This window comes from Zootoca vivipara, chromosome 6 (assembly GCF_963506605.1).
Source record: "Zootoca vivipara chromosome 6, rZooViv1.1, whole genome shotgun sequence".
Taxonomy (NCBI): Eukaryota; Metazoa; Chordata; class Lepidosauria; order Squamata; family Lacertidae; genus Zootoca; species Zootoca vivipara.
In genome coordinates this window covers 83,570,125-83,591,284 of record NC_083281.1, presented here as the reverse complement: position 1 = coordinate 83,591,284, position 21,160 = coordinate 83,570,125, and the positions used below count along the sequence as shown (strand labels likewise).

At 47.0% G+C, this 21,160-nt stretch overlaps 2 protein-coding genes across 2 annotated transcripts in view; both read right to left on the bottom strand.

Moving 5' to 3' along the window:
• TMEM201 (transmembrane protein 201) overlaps positions 1-9,973 on the bottom strand; it is a 48,739-nt gene extending 38,766 nt beyond the window's left edge. The window contains exon 1 of the mRNA XM_035118993.2: positions 6,423-9,973. Coding sequence (XP_034974884.2) covers positions 6,423-6,538 — 116 coding nt within the window. The 5' untranslated portion in view covers positions 6,539-9,973. The remainder of the gene's footprint in view (positions 1-6,422) is intronic.
• A 78-nt stretch (positions 9,974-10,051) lies between these two features.
• The window catches only part of SLC25A33 (solute carrier family 25 member 33), a 29,527-nt gene continuing 18,418 nt past the window's right edge, over positions 10,052-21,160 (bottom strand). Inside the window, exons 4-7 of the mRNA XM_035120076.2 lie at positions 19,602-19,702; positions 13,228-13,294; positions 12,234-12,517; positions 10,052-11,245 (exon numbers count right to left, since the gene is read on the bottom strand). Of these exons, the coding sequence (XP_034975967.1) occupies positions 11,043-11,245; positions 12,234-12,517; positions 13,228-13,294; positions 19,602-19,702 (655 nt within the window). The 3' untranslated portion in view covers positions 10,052-11,042. The remainder of the gene's footprint in view (positions 11,246-12,233; positions 12,518-13,227; positions 13,295-19,601; positions 19,703-21,160) is intronic.

Sequence of the window (21,160 nt, the reverse complement as noted above, 5' to 3'; positions counted from 1 at the left end):
TATAACTGTATACACACCTCTTAACCCTGAGCTTTTGACACGTGACTTCCACTTTTAGGACCCACCTTATTTTTGCAATCGCAAGTTGTTTTTAACATTGTGTTTAAATTGGGACTTTAGGGCACTTAATGAATATTATATATACACTGCTGGACTCCAATGCTTATCAGCTCCAGCCAGCATGGAGAGTGGTCAGGGCCAGCGTTCTAAATTCGCCCAGCACACTTTGCACCTGGCTACCAGGTGCCAGGATGGCACCTGATGTCTCCCCCACCTGGAGGTGCATGCCTGGGGATCCTTGCAGCGTGACTATTTTCAGACACATCCTGTGGAATTCTATCCATTATATTTTATCTGCACAATCAGAATAAACTTCATGAACCCCAAAGCGCATGGGGGGAAAATGACTTTCGAGCTGTCTGGCCCCAAACGGGCAACTAGGCATTCTATTTTGGTTGACTGTAACCCTGGTTTAAGTAGCCATTTGATGCCTAGCTTATATATCTGAGTTTCTACACTGCTCAGGGCTGATGCAGTCATGCAGTCTGACAACATCCAGAAGGCACCGCAACAGCAAAACCAGGACAGCGGTAGCCAATCTTACTGGATTCTACATGAAAGCTGTCCAGGAGATGGCTTTTCTTCCTCACAAATAGCAGAGAGCAACAAACAGGTCCAAGCAAGAGTTTCCACCGAGGTCAAGCCTTATCAGCCATTCAGGCTCCAGATGCCTCTACAGTACTCAGCTCTCTTCTGCCTTCTGCTTCCTCAAATTAAGGGTGTATGGCAAGCCTTTCATTTCAGTCAAATTGGGAGCAGCGTGGAGATTTCCTCAGCTTGTGCCTTTCTCAGACGAAGAAGCGATAATCTCGTGGCACCATTTCCATGATCCTACTCTATCTGGGGGCCACAGACGCATTAAGAACAAAAACAATGATGTTTTAGAATGCAGAAGAGGGTGGCTGGTCTGGACAAGATGGAGATTAGCAGGCAAATCACAGGCCCTGCAAATCTGTCTGCTCAAGCATTGTGTCCAGGAGAGGGCGTGAAATTCAGGAGCATTGCATACTCTCCTACACTCCTTTACTACACTCCTGCATCTGTTATCAGCATATGGGGTTCTGAGGTATGCTGCCTCTGTATATGGAGGTTCTATTTCATCAATATAATCAATAGCCATTGATAGACTGATGCCTCACATTATTATTTTCTTTAAAGCTGAAGTTAGCGCCCCCTCCCCATGTGCAATGAACCCCCAGCGAACCACATATCTTAGAACTAGGAAGGGGAAACTTTTTTCCAGCCCGAGGGCCACAATCCCTTGTTAGTAACCTTCTGGGGGCCACATGCCAGTGATGAGCACAGCCAGAGGCAGAGGTGGGCAGTTAAGGGATGTGATTCTTCCCTTTGCAAAGTAAGCTTATATTCCAGTCATGCAAAAGCCAGAGCTACACACCCACCCATTTTTATAACCAGAAAAGCAATGAGTTTTATCACAATTCAAGGACACACTGTAGAAAGGCAAAGGCGCTGATAAAAGACACATTAAACTCTTATCTGGGAAAAAGCTGCTTGCCCTACAAACGGCATTCCAGTTACTCAAAACTACGAAGGTTGGGCCTGATTCCTGGGCCACAAAGCTGAAGCAGGGAGCCAAAATTTAACGACCAGAACATAGTTCAACGAAAACCCTACTAACTTGCAGGCAGCGCAGATGATGTACGCTGATGATGTACAAGGTCAGACATATCCTGGATAAGGCAAATACACTGCAGAGCCATGAAGTTCAATGGGGGGGGGTGTCATTGGACAAATCAGACTGTCACTTAGCCTACCTGAAAAGGCTGTTGGGAGGGTAACCCTTCCTTGCCAGAATCAGCTACACCCAGATGAGAGTATCCACTGCACCTCTGCGTGACCAAAATAACAATTCATGGAGAAATACACGGAAACATATTTTTCCAGATTTAAGAGGCAAGAGTAACATGATTCCAGAAGTGGTTTGGTTTTTTTAAAAATCGGGGGTGGGGTGCATTTTAAGGATTAAAACTTTGGGGGCCACTGTTGCAGTGCAAGAAAGCAGTCATTAACTTGTCACAAAAAAGGCAGTGTACATTTTAAAATGTTCTTCCCAAGTTCTGCTCAGGCAGTGTCCGGCCACCATGACCCCTTGAGGAAGATTGAGAAAAGCGGCCTTACAAGAAAGACCTCCCCCCCAAAACGAAATGCATTCCTCACATTCCAACAGAGACATTCTCAAGGCTGATCCTTTGCCTGTAATGAATAAAAAAACCATTCACTCTTTTTTTGCCTGTCTCCTCTAATCATTCTCCCTAGGGAATTTTAACGCTCAATTGCAGCATCTGCTTAGACTGAAAACAGATTAAGCTCTGCTTTGCTAGAATTTTTTGAAATTCCCACGCAAGCCTCTGAGAGCCCAGGTTGGTGGCTAGTCCAGCATCATGTTCTCACAGCGGCCAACCAGGTGCCTGTGGGAAACCAGCAAAAGCAGGACCCTAGCACAAGAGCCCTCTCCCCTCCAGTTTCTAGCAACTGGCATTCAGAAGCATTGCTACTTCTGACTGTGGAGCCATCATGACTATCAACGGACCTCCTTTTGAGTAGACAGAAGGAGAACCTCATTCAAACCTCGCCACTTCCCTGGCTTGACTAAAGTCACCGCTCTCCCTTTCAGCCTCCAACCTACCTATGCTACCATCCCGCCTTGCAGGGCTGTTGTAAAGCTTGTAATTATCATGTATGTAAAGGGTGGCCCTCCAGGTTGCATGATTTGGTCCTTAGAAAACCCCCTCCCCAAAGTCAGAATCCTCATGAGCCTTGCTCTGCACCCTCGAGTGTTCTTGCCTGGCTGGAATGTGGCCTTGAATTCTTGATTTTGCCTGCCTGGATGGAGGATCGGGAGAGGTGTGTTTATAGAAACAAGCCTGCTGGATGAAAGGGGAGGAAATTACATTACTTGCCCTGCCCACTTTTGCCTCTAGCTCCACCCATACCAGGATGCGGCCCTCAGAAGGGAATATGGCCCTTGGGAACGTAAGGAAATAATTATTATCTTATATTTACTAGCTTCCTCGAGTCCGGACACCTCCACCATGGGAAGCAATGACAGGTGAATTAGCACAGAACCAACGCAGGTCTATAACAATAAAAATTTAAAAATGCACAGACCCAAATTGTTCTCAGGGGGCACTTTATTCAATTAGAAACATGCAACAGCAGAGGACGTGGCTTTCAATAACGTGTTTCCACACAGAGAGAATGCAAACCAGTGGAACGGACTCCCTCGGAAGGTGGTGGACTCTCCCTCAGTGGAGGCTTTTAAACAGAGGTCGGATAGATTCTTTAGCTGCGATTTCTGCATTGCAAGGGATGAACCTTGGGGTACACCTTCCAACTCTACAATCTATAAAAAACAAAACCTGACTTGGTTCCATTGAGAACGTCTTACTCTTCCTAAACCTCTGGCAGCAAAGGAACTATTATAACTGGAAAGCACATTTCAATCTTACACATCGGGTGTGTGTGTGGAAAAAGTGTTCTATTTTCCTCCCAGCACCCCATGCTTCTGTATACACTGCTCACCTTGGGATTCTAGGACTGGAAGGAGGCAAGCCCAGAACAGCAACTCATACAGAAGCACAACCCTATAAGCAAGGACACTTTGCCATGGCTCTGCAACTGGGAGTGACTGACTGACTGAAGCCTATCTAGTTCAGAAACAGCAGAATTACCAAGTCAGTTTTCACTGGAGTTCAAAGCAGGCCCCTCTAGACTGTTTTACAGTGGTGCCTCGCTAGACGAATTTAATTCGTTTCACGGGTCTTTTCTTATAACGAAAAATTCATCTAGCGAATCCCGTAGGAATGCATTGAATTTTTTTTGCCCATAGGAACGCATTAATTGAATTTCAATGCATTCCTATGGGAAACAGCGATTCGCTAGACGAATTTTTTGTAAAACGAATTCGTCTAGCGAGGCAACCTCCGCTAGAAAAAACCTTTCGTTAAGCGTAAATTTCGTTAAGCAGGGCATTCGTTAAGCGAGGCACCACTGTATTTATTTACAACATTTGTATGTCACCCCATAATGTGAAGTTCTTTAGGAAACTTTCAAGGGCATATTACTCATTTCAGGCTCATCAACTTCTTTCTCAAGGCACAGTTTGAGAATCACAGTCCTTATGGGATCAGCAAGCTTGTGTCCACCTGGACAGTTTCTTATGTCCACAGTGACCCACAGAAGCAAAATGTTACCCAAAGCATCCAACGGTTGGGCCGGGCTTTCGCCAACCTGACACCCTCCAGTGTTAGAAATTAGCCAGGCACCAGGTGTGTTTTGCTGCTGGGTCCAATTGTGACCATGTGGAGACAGATGTCTGGATGCCAGGTTGGCGACTAACACCATCTAGCTGGCCTCTCCAACTTTTTAAAGCAGGTAAGCAGAAGCACTTATTTACTGCAACTATATCCCACCTTTTTCTCCAAGGATTACATGGTCCACGCTTCTCTTCACTTAATCCCTACAACGGCCCTGTAAAGTAGGTTAAGAGGCCATGACTGACCCAAGGTCACCCAGTGAGCTTTACGGCCGAGGAGGGATTTGAACCTCCCAGGTCCTAGTCTGACATTCTAACCCAGGGGTAGGCAACCTAAGGCCCGTGGGACGGATGCGGTCCAATCGCCTTCTCAATCCAGCCCACAGACTGTCTGGGAATCAGCGTGTTTTTACACGAGTAGAATGTGTCCTTTTATATAAAATGCATCTCTGGGTTATTTGTGGCACCTGCCTGGTATTTTTACATGAGTAGAATGTGTGCTTTTATTTAAAATCCATCTCTGGGTTATTTGTGGGGTATAGGAATTTGTTCATTTCCTGCCTGCCCAAAAAATATAGTCCGGCCCACCACATGGTCTGAGGGACGGTGGACCGGCCCATGGCTGAAAAAGGTTGCTGACTCCTGCTCTAACCACTACACCACACTGGCTTCCTAGAGTCCTGCTGCTATGTGACAGGACAGCTCTATAAATTACGTAGGTAAATAAATACAGTATGGGGAAAGCAAAATGTCACCTAGAGAAGGATCTGAAATATTTTCCCGAAAGCTTGAATTTGTTTCAGTCTGGATTGTTTGGTTTGATGTTTTAATGTGTTGCAAACCACCTTGAGATTGTTTTCTAAGATGCAAAGCGGCATAGAAATGAAATTAATAAATTTTAATAACAATTCACTGGAAAAAGGTGCCCAGACATTACATTGTGGTGACCGCAACCCAGGTTTAAGGTGCTATTTGGTGATTACCTTATGTATCTGAGTTCCTAAGACTGCCTCCAGCCGCAGCCAGCATCGCCCACAGGCTGGGATGATGAGATTTGTAGTCCCATGCATCTCAAGGGCCACAGAAGGTTGGTTTAGACCCAACTTTTAAGCAGGCTTTCAAGATGCACAGCCAAGCTTATATATCTGAGTTTCTAACACTGTATTGGACATGGAACAAAGATGAGAGAACAGGGATACTGCAAGGGCACTTCTTGTGCACAACCACCCCTTATATGCTTATCCGCTCACAACTCCGGTTTAAATCCACTGAGCAACACAGGACCGTGTAAATTTCAATATACAATCAGTATGGCTAGGAAGGGCTGAAACCCTAGAAAGCTGCTTGGAATCACTGTAGAAGATTACTGAGCGAGACAGACAAAGGGTCTGACTCAAGGCAGCTTTTATGCAGCACCACGAAGACTAGAATCTTGGCTCTATTTGGGGGGGGGGGCTAGAGCACAGTGGTAAGAGCATCAGCTTTGCACGCAGAAGATCCCATGTTTAATCCCCAACGGATTCTCCAGGTAGAGCGTGGAGACACACCTGTCAGGCCGTGCTGACAACACTGAGATAGGTAGGTTGTCAGTTCCGCCTCAATTAAAAGACAGCTTCCGTCTTTCATCACTGTAAAACTTTTGTGGTCATTTTTTAATAAAGCTAACTCAGCATTCATTGAAACGCGTTCGGATTGCACCCTTTTCTACAAGCGGTTCCTGACTCCGGAAGGGGGCGGGACTTCACCTCCCCCTTCCCGAAAAAAACCCCGGACATTTAAAAATATATTCCTCTCTCCCAAAAAGAAACAAGAGAAGCAAAGAGGCGGGAGGAAAGACTCGCCCTCCCGCAGGAAGATCCCGGCATTTCAAATCAAAGGGAGGAGAGTCTCAAGCATGGTCGCTCCCCTTCCGAAGGCTTAAGGCGGCAACCCCGCCCAGCTTGCCTCGCTGGGCCTCCCAAAGCATGCTCGCCTCCTGGAGGCAGCTTAATCCGCGGTGGATCTTTTATATATATTATAATTACTATTACTGCCTCGATCGCAATTTCGTGGGACACGCTTACGTTTAAAATAATGCAAAGCTTACCTCCGAGCGATTTTGTACAGGAGGACTCCGCCGGCGGCGGCGCACACCGTCACCCCCAGGCCCCCGGCCAGGCCGGCGGTGGGGCAGCCGGCCAGCAGCGCGCCGACTCCTTCCATGGCCGCTGGGCTCTGCGGGAAAAAAGGCTTAGGGAGGAGGAGGGAAAGGGAACTGAAAAGGGAGCGGGGGGGGGGGACGGAATTGCAACGACCGCTGCTCGGATCCCTCGTGCGAGGGGGCGGTCGCGAAAGGAGAAGGGGAAAAAAATAAAAGGCTGTTTCTACCGCGCGCTCAGCAAAGAAAGAACGGCGCCTCCTCTTAGAACGCGTCGAGGGGGGGCGTTCTTAGAACGTTCAGTTGCAGCTTTCAGAGCGCGAGGAGGAGGAGGAGGAGGAGGAGAGAAGCGCCGGATGCGGATTGGAATGCTCGGCCGAGCCTTTCGGAACGCTGAGTAACGAGCAGCCGCTTTAGAACGCGGAGTGTCCAATCGCGCGCCCGGCTCCCTTCTCACCTCCACGCCTCACTCCCCCGCCGCGCGCGGCGCCCTCTGCTCCAAATGTTCCAACGCTTTGAACAATTAGAAGAAAGCGAGCCCGCGCGCGCGTCGTGTATAACACAGCAAATCCATAAAAAGCGCCAAAGGCGGAACGCGTTGATCAAGAGCGTTACCCCCCGCCCGGTTCAGTAGAAACAGCGGGAAATTGGAGCGGCTCCTTTTCTCCTCCCCTCTTTCTATAAAGCGGTATGACCTTCCCTCCACTGCCGCCGCCGCCGCTCCTCCTCTTCCAGGAGGCACCGATCCGCCCCCTTCTCGCATATACCCGCCGCTGGCTGCCTCGCCTCCAATCACCGGCACGAGGCGCGGCTAAGCATGGCTGGAGGCGGCGCGGGGAAAGAAAAAGGAATCCGAGGTGGCGATTCTTTTACGCAGCACGTGGAAGTGGGAGATTTGCACACGCGCGCACATCCAAACGATTCAGGGTACGGAGCACTGCTCACCCCATGGTGGAATAATGACGAAAATAAGCAAACCTTTTATGTGTGTTCACCCAGAGTGGCGTCAAAAATCAAGCGGATCGCCCTTTATTTATCTTTAAAAAAAAAACTTGAGCAGCTCAGTCTAATAAATTTTAAAAGGAAGCAAGAGACTTCCACGCCCCCGGCTGGCAAATCGAAAATATCCGTCACGACTCACACCTTTGAAATGCGTGATCCGTGCTTGTGGCAGGACCTTGGAGGAAGCAAGACCGTTTTTAAAGCTGGCTTTTCGTGCTTGGACAAACTCCCCTCCTCTCAAAAGCTGATTCACGCGCGCAGACTGGCACGATGCTGGCCTTTCACGCGGCGGCAGCAGAGGCGAGCACGAACACTCCCCCCCCCCCCGGTCGCCCACCTTTTCAGTCCACGACTCCCTCTCGGTGGTAACGCGGAGTCGAGGCAACCGGGAAGGAGAGAAAAAAGGAGATCGTGGGAATGACTCATAGAGGTTGTTGGCTCCCCGCACACTCAGGAGGAAGGAAATGATGTGGGCTGCATCCATTTAAGTCCTACTCAGATGAGACCCATTGAAATGAATGGACCCAGTTAGTCATGCGCATTAACTTTAGTGGGTCTACTCTGAGAAAAAGTTACTTGGGCCGTTTTGTATACAGTATATATTTACTTTATTTTTCCTGCCTTATAATGAACTGAAAGGGGGATGCATTTCCACATGGGGAAGCTTTCAAGGGCCGGCACACCAGGCATGAGGTAGAGCAACTGCACAGAGGAGGGTGGGTAGGTCAAGAAAAATTAGATGCCCCTGTCGCAACCTGACCCCCACCCAATTGACTAATTCATTCAGAATGTGTGACTAGAACCCTGACCAATGGATTCAAGTAACAAGAGATTCTGACTGGACATCAGAAAGAATTTTCTGACAGTAAGAGCTGTTTGACAGTGGAACAGACTCCCACAAGATGTGGTGGACTCTCCTTCCTTGGACGTTTTTAAGCAGAGGTTGGGTGGTCATCTGTCATGTATGCTCGTGTTGAGATTCCTGCATTGCAGGGGGTTAGACTAGAATGATTCTGTGGATGTACACCTGTTCACTCACCCAGAGACCCATCTTGTCTAGCACCTTGTTCCCACTAGCACATATGGGTGCCACTGGGAGAAGCCCCGCAAGCAGGACCTCACCCCAACCAGCAACTCTTCCCACCTGTGGTTCTCAGCCACTGGTATTCAGAAGCATTTGCTGCCTCTGGCAGTGGAGGTGGACCGTAGCCACCAGGGTGAGTAGCCATTGATATCCTCCATGAATTCATTCAATCTTCTTTCAAAGCCGTCCAAGTGGGGCACCTAGAAAACCCACAAGAAAGGGATGGAGGCAACAGTCTGCTGTAAGCTCTTAGGCAAGAGGATTTTATCCATTCTCCCCAACCCCAAACAGAATATATATTCCGTGCAGTTCGGAATAAATGAATGAAAAGTTGGGTGTGGGGAACTTTTGGCTCTTGCTGAGCTACAACTCCCATCAGCCCTGGCCAGCAAGGATGATGGGATTTTCAGTTCCACGACACCCAGAGAGCATAGCTGCCAAGTTTTCCCTTTTCTCGCGAGGAAGCCTATTCAGCATAAGGGAAAATCCCTTTAAAAAAGGGATAACTTGGCAGCTATGCCAGAGAGGTATATATTATATCTGTTAAGTGATTGGTGGGCTGCTGAGCTCGCTCAGTCCTCGCCAAGCCATTTCTGTACGCTTTTGAGTCTTCTACCCCCAATATTTTTTGGACTTTTGCAAACTAATGTCTCCTTGTTTCCCAGCCAGCCCTGTTTTGACTATAAACCAGTCCAGCTGACTTTGCTATTAGATGGGAGCGATGATGAAAATAACCCTGAACATGGGAGGGTTCCATTTAGCCATTACAAACACTATGGTGTCATAAAACGTTCCCTCCAGATGTTCTAGGATTCCAGATCCCATCTCAGCCAGCAAGGCCAATGGTCAGGGACGATGGGAATTGTATTCCAGCAACACCCACAGCTTCCCCATCCCTGCTCAATATGTTGGACTACAATGGCCAGAGATGACCTGGAGTTCCTAATCTAGGCCAGCAATATCTGGAGGGCCACAGGGTCCCCATAACGGCTTAAAGCTAATATTATTACCGTAAACATCAGGTCTAGAGACTTGATTTTTGTTTTTTAAAAAAGCAAACCCAAGACTCTCTCTGTGTGAAATCATACTAGGCACCAATTTCTATGTTTGTGAAGCCTCTTCTGAGATTACAAAATACTATTCTTCCAAGGTTCGACAAGGTTGTATATTGTCTCCCTGCTTATTTAACTTATATGCAGAATTCATCATGCGAAAGGCTGGACTAGATGAATTCCAAGCAGGAATTAAGATTGCCGGAAGAAATATCAACAACCTCAGATATGCAGATGACACAACCTTGATGGCAGAAAGCGAGGAGGAATTAAAGAACCTTTTAATGAGGGTGAAAGAGGAGAGCGCAAAATATGGTCTGAAGCTCAACATCAAAAAAACCAAGATCATGGCCACTGGTCCCATCACCTCCTGGCAAATAGAAAGGGAAGAAATGGAGGCAGTGAGAGATTTTACTTTCTTGGGCTCCTTGATCACTGCAGATGGTGACAGCAGTCACGAAATTAAAAGACGCCTGCTTCTTGGGAGAAAAGCAATGACAAACCTAGACAGCATCTTAAAAAGCAGAGACATCACCTTGCCGACAAAGGTCCGTATAGTTAAAGCTATGGTTTTCCCAGTAGTGATGTATGGAAGTGAGAGCTGGACCATAAAGAAGGCTGATCGCCGAAGAATTGATGCTTTTGAATTATGGTGCTGGAGGAGACTCTTGAGAGTCCCATGGACTGCTAGAAGATCAAACCTATCCATTCTTAAGAAAATCAGCCCTGAGTGCTCCCTGGAAGGACAGATCGTGAAGCTGAGGCTCCAATACTTTGGCCACCTCATGAGAAGAAAAGAATCCTTGGAAAAGACCCTGATGTTGGGAAAGATTGAGGGCACTAGGAGAAGGGGACGACAGAGGACGAGATGGTTGGACAGTGTTCTCGAAGCTACGACATGAGTTTGACCAAACTGCGGGAGGCAGTGCAAGACAGGAGTGCCTGGCGTGCTCTGGTCCATGGGGTCACGAAGAGTCGGACACGACTAAACGACTAAACAACAACAACAATTCTTCCAAACATCCCATCCAACAAGTTTTGCTTCATTGGGGTGGGGGGTGGAGGTAATAGATGAACGACCCAAGGTGTGTTATGTAAATTAAATAGTGATTTTAATTTAGTTTTGTCGTTTTTAATTTCTGAACCTCGTCTCTTTTAAGTTAAAAAAATGTAATAATTAACTATTAACATTTAAACATCAACACCTTTCAGAAAGCATGAATCCCCTAAGGAGGAAAATAAAGAAAGAGAGCAGAAAATAAAATTTTTAAAAGAGAGCGCGTTATCAAGCAAAATGATCCATGATTTTTCCAACTCTCCAGTCCTGTCCGACTGTTTGAAACGGCTCTTTGAGAAGAAACTGGCCTGTGGAAGTTTTAACAGTTTTTTGTTTGTTTGTCTGAGTGCTTTTTTAATTCAAGTCTTGGTCGGCTACTTAACTCGGTCTTCTAACAGGTACACTATTAACTCGTAGGTAGACAGGACAATAGCCGTGTTTGGGATCTGCCGCATGAGCTGGGCAAAGAGTCCTCTGTAGAAGGCCAAGTAGCCCTCTTCCTGAAACACCAGCCGCGCTGTCTGGACAAACGTCTTGTACTTGGTGCCTTCCTCCCGTAGTCTTGTCCGTATAACCTCTAGGGTAGGAAAGAGAGACAAATTAAAGCTGTTGGAATAACAGGAATTGAAGAGTTGGAAGGGACCTCAAGGGTCATCTAGCCCATACCCCTGCAATGCCCATTTCAAGTTTTCCTCAGAGAGTTAGCTGCTGGTATAGTGTAGTGGCAAACTGTTTTGCTTGTAAGAAACAAGTTTAGAATATGAACTTTCTGTATTTGCATAGGCTGCTGTTTTTGCAGAATTTTGTTTTGCAAGAGGGGACAAGGGCACACCTACCAAACAACCAGGTATCACGCATCCTCTTTTCTAGCATACCTCCCAGCAGGCGTTGGGAACCATTTTAGCTCCACGGGCTAGATCCTTATCAAAACTGGCAATTCCACAATAATATCTGGTGCAAGGTGCTTTCAAGTCCTGAACATGGGTCTCAAGGCAATGCTAAAACCGAGTTGGCCCCCATTGCTTTTAGGAGGGGGTTCCATGCAAACCATTTCCCAAATCAGGAAGGGGGTTGCAAGAAATTCAGCTGATCCGAAAAGGATTTAACACCCCCCATCAGTGAATAAGTGTTTGTGTGCAAGGGGTGTGTGTGTTAAATCCCACTCAGTTTTGTTCCCTGCTGTGGTTTAAATCCTGCTTAAATCCTAGGGTTAAATCCTGCTCAGTTTGGATGCCAGCCCACCCGCTCTGAGAACAGATGTTCACAGCAAATGCAGGATTCAACCCTGCCCTTCCACCGACCAAATGTCACAAGCGACATCAGCTGACAGGCAGATGGGCGTGGTTTGGGGGAAATGGCCCTGCAGTCAGTTTTGGACCCTGGCAGGCACCAGGCCTGGACCAGATTCCTCATCCCTGTTGTACAACCAACCATAAGGGCTAGCAACTTGAATATGAATGAATGAATGGGAATAAATAAATAGCTTAGGGAATCTCAGGAAGATGAACTGAAGGAGGTCAGTGCCTGGATGGAAGCCAGTCCAGCAAAGGGTGCAGCTCACGTACCATGTGGGTAAGCAATGCACGATGCGCAGCCTTTAGAAATGGCAGCAGCAACCATCAATCCGAAGAAATTTGTGGAGTTCCGCTCTGTCCCGCCAGCGGGAGAAGGGGCCAACCGGACCTCGCTCACGTGCTTCTTCAGACTCTCATAAATTGCAAAGCAGATGATGGTCTCAGAGATCCCAGCGTAGGAGGCAGTCAGGCCCCGATAGAAGCCGCGGACTCCTTCTGTCTGGTAGACATAGCGAGCACATTGCAGCGCGTTCATCTGCTTCGAACCTCTGACTCTGGAATGCAAAAAGGCAGGTGGGGTGGAGAGAGACAGCAATCAGTACCTTACGTGAATCAACATACGTGACCGATGGTCTATAGGTGTTCTAGTCCTACTCCACGAGGACTAGACTCCGAAGCCAGTCATGAATTTACTCTTGTAGAACCAGCATTAGCTGCAACCCAGAATTTCTCCCATCACCCTCCATCCCGAAAAATGAATAACCATCCATTTATTCCAATTTTAAAAGGCACTTTATATTTCTTTATTTATTTAGAGGATTTGCACCCTACTCTTCGGTCAAAACGGTTCCTAGGGTGGCTGATGCACTGTCGAAACAAGACAGTCCCCTTACTTGCAGGCTCTCAATCTTAAAAAACAAACAATCACACACAGCACACAAGGGAAAGTGGACAGGGAGGGAAGAGGAAAACCAAAATCCAAACTGTTTCTAAACAGTTTTTCCCATAAAGACCAGCTGACACCGTTCAAAGGCAAGGAGGTGATGAAAGAAGTCTTCTCCTGCCTATCTCTCCTGCTGAGGCAGCTTGGTGGAGTGGCTGCCCCTAGGTGACACAGCTGAGGGAGACAGCGGCCCAGGATGAGATGCAGCCCCCAAGCAGAAAAGCCCCCCCCCAAGCTATGCCTGTCTTTCAGAGCAACCTTTGCAAATACACCTTCCTTTCCCTTAGGTGCTGTTTTCACCAGCTCAGCCCCTGGGATTACCTCCTTTCCAGCTGCATCCTGGTTTTCACCATCCATATGGGGTTCATCAGCGAGTTTGTGATAAAGGCTGCAAAACAGATGAGGGAGAAGGAAATTGGTTAACTTGTCAAAGCACTGAGAAAAAGGAAAGGACAGCCGGGAAAAAGGCAGCCTGGTGACAGGGCACTTGCAGAAAGTCCCGGGCACATTGTCAGTTAAAGCAGATTGGTTAGCAATGAGTGGAAAGATCTCTCCCTGTCCGTGTAAGATGCCAGACACAAGTAGATGATATTGGACCAAATCAGGGACAGGGAAACTCGTTATGAGCCCCAGCTATCATGGCCAAGGTCAGAGATGTAGTTCAGAGTTGTAGTCCAGGAAAGCCCAGAGGGCCACAGGGGCCCCATCCTAGCTCTATGTACTTTGGACTACAACTCCCATTAGGTCAATGGTCAGGGATGATGGGAGTTGTAGTTCAGAAACATCCAGAGGGCCACAGCATCCCCAACCCTGGACTAAAGGCTCCTAGGACCACTATGCAGGAAGCACAAGTATCTGCTCTGGCTTTTATTTAGACTATTTAGAAATGGGAAGGGGAACCTGTGGCCCACCAGATATTGCCAGACTCCCAACTCCCATCAGCTCCAGTCAGTGCAGCTTGGGACTCAAGAGATGATGGGGGCTGCACTCCCACCACCTGGAGGGCACAGCATTGACCAACCTGGGACTACATGCACCGATGGTACAAACCTGGTTGTATATGACAGCTTACAGTGTTCCTAAGCAGATTTCTTTGTGCAAACAAAACTATTAAATATTAAATAAAAAGGGCTGTCATCGACTGCACTGACTGCCAATTACTGTAGTTTCTGGGCCCGAGTCAAAGTGCTGGTTTTGACCTATAAAGCCTTAAACGGCTCAGGATCGCAAGACCTCAGGGTCTCTGTATGAACCTACCCAGACCCTGAGATCATCCCCTGAGTTCCTTTTTTGTGTGCCTCCTCTACAAGCGGTGTCAACACAAGATGGGGCCTTTTCTGCAGCAGCAGTTTGTGCAATGCTCTCCCCAGGGAGGTTCGGCTGGCACTTTCATTACACACCTTTAGGCACCAGGCTGATTGACATCCAGTGCCCTTTTAAATGTGTTGTGGGAGGGGGGATTATGGGTTTGTTTTTGTTCTTATTTTTATTATGCATTTTGCGTGTTTTATCTACAAATAAAGGGAGGTATACAAATCTTCACAACAACAACAACACCACCAACAACAACAACACTGTAGTCTGCAAGAAGTTTGTATATGGATAAGAAGCATCAAGAAGCATCTTGGTTTTTAAGATGTGTGCCTTTTCTGCTGCAGCAGGTACCTTGCAGGAGGTACCACCTCACGTATTTCAAGTATGTATTAAATGTATTTCAAGTATGTATTAAATATGCATACTGCCCTTCATCCAAAGATCTCAGGGTGGTTCACAGCATAAAAATACAAGATAAAACACAAAATACATAGTAAGGACAAAACAAACCAATAACTACAAAGATTTAGAAAGGTTTTTATTCCGCTTAATCACAAAGCGCACGTAATAAAACTGTAGATCAGGCATCCCCAGACTTCGGCCCTCCAGATGTTTTGGACTACCAATTCCCATCTTCCCCGACCACTGGTCCTGTTAGCTAGGGATCATGGGAGTTGTAGGCCAAAACATCTGGAGGGCCGCAGTTTGGGGATGCTTGCTGTAGATAATATACAGCTCTAACTTGAGAAGAAGCATCTCTTGCACATCCAAGGAACATCACTTACAAGTAGCTCAGTGGCAAAGCCTCTGCTTTGCATGCAAAAAGATCCCAGGTAGGGCTCGGAAAGACTCCCTGCCTGAAACCCTGGAGAGGTGCTGCAAGCCAGTGCAGACAGCACTGAGCTAGATGGAGCAACAGCCTGACAGAAGCTTCCATTTTTCAAAGACGAATAACCTCCTGCAGTCCTTGTATGGAAAATAGTTTATTTAATGTTGTTTCTTTCATCTCTGCTGGGGACAGTTTTTTGAAAACCAGTTTAAAAGTAGGTATCCAAATGTCTTTGTGCGTGTGTGCTCAGCACTAAACACAAATCTAAATCCACCCTTCCAATTTTTTAAAGCACCCATTGTCATTTCCTGATTTCCTGTAGGTTTCAGTTGTGTCCAGGACAGGTGGAACATCTCAAGCTGCCATTACAAATTCAGATAACATCTATACATGAAAGTGTGTGTACCACCTATGCAGGAGCTCTAGGTGGCATTGTTGAGCCATCTGTCCACTTCTGGATGTGATCAACAGAGGTGGCTTTGGGGCAGAGGAAAAAGGGTGGGCGATAATACCTTAGATCACCTGTCCATTGGCCCATCAGGTATAACATTATCAACTCTGACTTTAGTCTGACCCAAACAATTACCGCCCAGTCAGCCTGACATCAATACCAGGAAAGATTCTAGAGCAGATCATTGAGCAAACGGTCTGTGAGCACCTAGAAAGGAACGCTGTGATCACTAAAAGTCAGCATGGGTTTCTGAAAAATAAGTCATGTCAGACTAATCTGATCTCATTTTTTGACAGAATTACAAGCCTGGTAGATGAAGGAAATGCTGTCGATATAGCCTATCTTGATTTCAGCAAGGCCTTTGACAAGGTGTCCCATGATATTCTTGTAAAGAAGCTGGTAAAATGTGGGCTAGACAATGCTACCATTCAGTGGATTTGTAACTGGCTGGCTGACCGAACCCAAAGGGTGATCATCAATGGCTCCTCTTCATCCTGGAGAGTAGTGACTAGTGGGGTGCCACAGGGTTCTGTCTTGGGCCCAGTCTTATTCAACATCTTTATCAATGACTTGGATGATGGGCTTGAGGGCATCCTGAGCAAGTTTGCAGATGACACCAATTGGGAGGGGTGGCTAATACCCCAGAGGACAGAATCACACTTCAGAATGACCTTAACAGATTAGACAACTGGGCCAAAGCAAACAAGATGAATTTTAACAAGGAGAAATGTAAAGTACTACACTTAGGCAAAAAAAAATATGAAAGGCACAAATACAGGATGGGAGACACCTGGCTTGAGAGCAGTACATGTGAAAAGGATCTAGGAGTCCTGGTAGACCACAAACTTGACATGAGTCAACAGTGTGATGCAGCAGCTAAAAAAAGCCAATGCAATTCTGGGCTGCATCAATAGGAGTATAGCATCTAGATCAAGGGAAGTAATAGTACCACTGTATTCTGCTCTGGTCAGACCTCACCTGGAGTACTGTGTCCAGTTCTGGGCACCACAGTTCAAGAAGGATACTGACAAGCTGGAACGTGTCCAGAAGAGGGCAACCAAAATGGTCAAAGGCCTGGAAACAATGCCTTATGAGGAACGGCTTAGGGAGCTGGGTATGTTTAGCCTGGAGAAGAGAAGGTTAAGGGGAGATATGATAGCCATGTTCAAATATATAAAAGGATGTCATATAGAGGAGGGTGAAAGGTTGTTTTCTGCTGCTCCAGAGAAGCGGACACGGAGCAATGGATTCAAACTACAAGAAAGAAGATTCCACCTCAACATTAGGAAGAACTTCCTGACAGTAAGAGCTGTTCGACAGTGGAATTTGCTGCCAAGAAGTGTGGTGGAGTCTCCTTCTTTGGAGGTCTTTAAGCAGAGGCTTGACAGCCATATGTCAAGAATGCTTTGATGGCATTCTTGCCATCAGGTGGCGCTGTGGTTAAACCACTGAGCCTAGGGCTTGCTGATCAGAAGGTCGGCGGTTCGAATCCCTGTGACGGGGTGAGCTCCCGTTGCCTGGTCCCAGCTCCTGCCAACCTAGCAGTTCGAAAGCACGTCAAAGTGCAAGTAGATAAATAGGAACCGCTACAGCGGGAAGGTAAACGGCGTTTCCATGTGCTGCTCTGCTTTGCCAGAAGCGGCTTTGTCATGCTGGCCACATGACCTGGAAGCTATACGCCGGCTCCCTCGGCCAATAATGCGAGATGAGCGCGCAACCCCAGAGTCGGTCACGACTGGACCTAATGGTCAGGGGTCCCTTTACCTTTAAGCAGAGGCTTGACAGCCATATGTCAAGAATGCTTTGATGGTGTTTCCTGCTTGGCAGGCGGTTGGACTGGATGGCCCTTGTGGTCTCTTCCAACTCTTATGATTCTATGATTCTAGTGTTTTTCTACAGTCTCATACAAGTGATCTCTCCCAACACCTGTTACCTGATCTTTTTTTTGGGGGGGGGAACAGACCCCAGGGATTGACAGGAAGGTGCCTTACACCAAATCAGGCTCTTAAGTCCACCTAGCACAGTACTGTTTATATGGGCTGGCAGTGGCTCTGTGGACTTGTACCCCAGCCTTTATCTGGAGATGCTGGGGGTTGGACCTGGGACCTTCTGCATGCAATGCAGGTGTTCCACCGCGGAGCTAAAGGCCCTCCTGCTAAAAAATAAAGTAGTCCTCATGGTTCTGCATAAAGGACTGATTTAAATGGGAAGCTGCCTTATACGGAGTCAGACCACTGGGTCCCTAAAGTTCAGTGTTGTCTACACTGACTGGCAGTGGCTCACCAGGGCTGCAGGTAAAAAGTCATTTCTGACCTGGAGATGACAGGGATTGAACCTGGGACCTTCTACATGCAAAACAAGTGCTCTCCCTCTGAGCAGCAGCACTCAGCTGTTAACAGGAAGCCAGGCAATTATTTGCATCAACCACTGCAAATTTGCATACACGCGGTAGAAACATGTAAAAACCAACTGAGCAGGAAAAATGGCCAGATCAAATTAATAGAGATGTATATCCGCGTTTCCCAGTAGCTTTCTGCAGAAAGGCACATGTCTCCAAAGTTATGTAAGCGGCCCATGTAACACTTGGTTTATTTCAAGCTCTGCTCTGGCTTGAGCTGGATAGCAGCTTGTGTAACTGGAGAGCGGCTGCAATACACACACAGCTGCTCTGGGCCTGGAGATCGGCACTTCTGATCCAATGCAAAAAAAAAAAAAAGACAGAAAGAAAGGAAATGGACACAGGTGAACTGGAAAGGGAGGCACCTCCCTTATTTGAGAGACAGCAGGAAACTGAGCAGTCCTCTTTGTTTGATTCTTGTTGCTCCCCTTTTCACACACTGTTGTTTTCGCAAAGAGGAAGTCAGTAGCTGGGAATCACATGTGGGGAGAACCCTGCTGTTGCACTCAGTTTCTGCTTCCTGGTTTCCCACAGACATCTAGTTGGGAACAGGATGCTGGAATAGATGGGCCACTGGACTGATCGTGCACCGTTCAAACATACATGCAATGTTCAAACAAGACTTCACTTCTCTTAAGTCACTCTCACACCAGGCAAAATTAAGGAAACATGGCTTCAGTTAGGCAAAGCCAAACTCGGTGCAATATTTAACGTACACTGCTTAGAGGTTTATTTTTTAAGCAGTTTGTTTAAAATCCTTAAATAAATAAACCTGGAAGTGATAACTAGGGAAATTAACCTCATTCGTTTCAGCACGCCTTTCCTGTTTTGAAAGGCCGACCCAAACATATGACTTGGTTACACCTGGTTCAAAAGTTTTAACATTTTTCAAATACACTTTTATTTTTAATTGTACTTTTTCATTACACAAGTGTCTACCTCCCCAGGCTCCTTTGGGAGCGTGGGCGGGATATAAATTTGAGAAATGAAATACACAGCCCACCAACACCAAGCATGATCTCATGGCTTTGTGGCAGAACGTGAGACTCTTGTTGATCTCATTGTCGTGGGTTTGAGCCCCATGTTAGGCAAAAGATTCCTGCATTGTAGTGGGATAGACTAGATGACCCTTGTGGTCCCTTCCAACTCTACAATTGTATCTAGAATTTGGCCTTGTATTTATTCACTCCTAGTTTAAAGGTGTGCCTGACTTCATTGCTGTACAGCGTCCAGCGAATGCTGAAGATGCACCTCTTTACCCTGGCTTTTGACACCTGAGACACGAGTTTTCAGAGCCCACCTTGTAGCTGTGATTTGTCGTCTATTTTAACTGTTTTAAATGTTAAATAAGTGTAACCTGCCCTGGGATCTGCTGGTGAAGAGTGAGTAATAAATTTAATGATAACAATGGACTTGCAGCCAGGCTGCTCGCCAGTCAATTCTACCTGCCTCGGCTAGCATTCTGATGTCAGATGACTGCAAGGTGGATGGTCCCACCCACCTGTCAAAGTTATCCTGTTGCGGGGAGGGGGAGGAGGTAAAGATCCAGCCTGTTGGGCCAAAAAGGTCTTCCCACCCACACCCTGAGGCTGCCAGGCTGCCAACCCCTTAGCCTGGTTGGTCCCAATAGAGGCACAGTTCAATGCATCTTGATAAAAAGCGCTGGCTGGTAAACTACATCCCTTTCGATTAGGATTACAAACCTGCAGAACCTGCTGAGCAGACATGGACGATGTTGCTGTTCGGCACAAAGATGTTATTGAACTGCTGCTTGGCTTTGGAGTAGCAGGCAAAATAGACGGCCCTGCGGGAGAGGTAAGAGGAGGGGTGGGGGAAAGGGCTCTGAGTTCTAATCATAAATTGGAGAGGCAAAGTCAGGTTGACCGAGAGTGGGTGTCCTTGTAAAGCAATGGCCTCTCACCTTTTCAAACCTCATTAAAAAGAAAAACCTCATGCAGCCCGTCTTAATAATAATAATAATAATAATAATAATAATAATAATAATAATATGGCAAACAAAAATAGGCAGAATGTTAGAATGACCATTTTTATTCAAACACTTTCCACTTGTCTGATCATCTGAGCACAGACTTCACTTTGTGGTTTGGGACTACAACTCCCAACAGCCCCACAGGATGCATTTTCCACAACAGCTCAAAAAAAGAAAAGAAAAAAGAGTCAGCTGTAGCTACGAGAAACGCAGTACATTGTGGGGAAAAGAGGCTTTGCACCCGCAGCCAGAGATGTTCTGGACTCGCCAGATCCAGAAGATGGCTTGCACTGCTCTGATTACTTGCTGTGCCCTTCTTAGCCAAAAAGAGTGGCAATATATGCCCCCCCCCACTTTTTTCTAATACAGCACACACATGAATAATACAGACTAAGCTAATACTTTATGTATTTTACTAACATCTCATTTTTCCTCCAAGGAGCTCTAGGGCAGCCTCCAATCCCATTTTGTGCTCACAACAACCCTGCAAGGTAGACAGGGGTGGCATGTCCCATTTCACCACTTAGGGCGAAACAGGAAGTTCCGCCTTACCCTGCCGCCCGTCTCGCTGGTGGTGGAGAAGTGGCATCAGAACTGGTGCCGATTTCCGGCAAGATGTTGCAGAAATCTCGTGAGATCCCGCGTGCTTCTCAAGATCTTGCGAGATTTCAGTGTTGGCGCTGGAGGCAGCAGGGAGCCTGTGGGTACACCTTGGCCTTGAGGACTTCTACCACCTGAGGCAATGGCTTCACCCCACCTCATAGGTGGGCTGGGCCTGGAGGTAGTTTAGGCCTAGATAAATAGTGACTGGGTATCAATAGTGCCTTAGGGCCTGGCAAGCAAACAGAAGGAGGTCAGCGTTTTATTTCTGCGGAGGGACAGCCACCTCTCCTCTCCTTTCTCCCCAGTTCTGGCGCCAAAGAAGGATCCCAGAGCCAGAGCCATTAGCAAAGTGTTCCAGCTTTAGAACAAGGCTGCTATTCTCATCTGAAAGGCTTTTTTTAAAAAAACGAAACAAAACCTACAAATGTATCTTTCAGCTGGGATCTCAGTATTGTTGTCAAGGAGAAAGGCTCCTTTGGCCAGGGCTAAGCTGTCAGCCTTTGCAGGAGAAGGGGAGAAATTCCCTTTCCCAATTAAATCATTACCCCTGACTGGAGAATAAAAGAGTGTGCAAGCTTGTCCAGCAAGCTGGAAGATGGCAAGATGTTGCCAGAGTGGGGCATGTACAAGAAGGAGAAAAATGAGAAACTGGGAAGTCGTTTTTAAGAC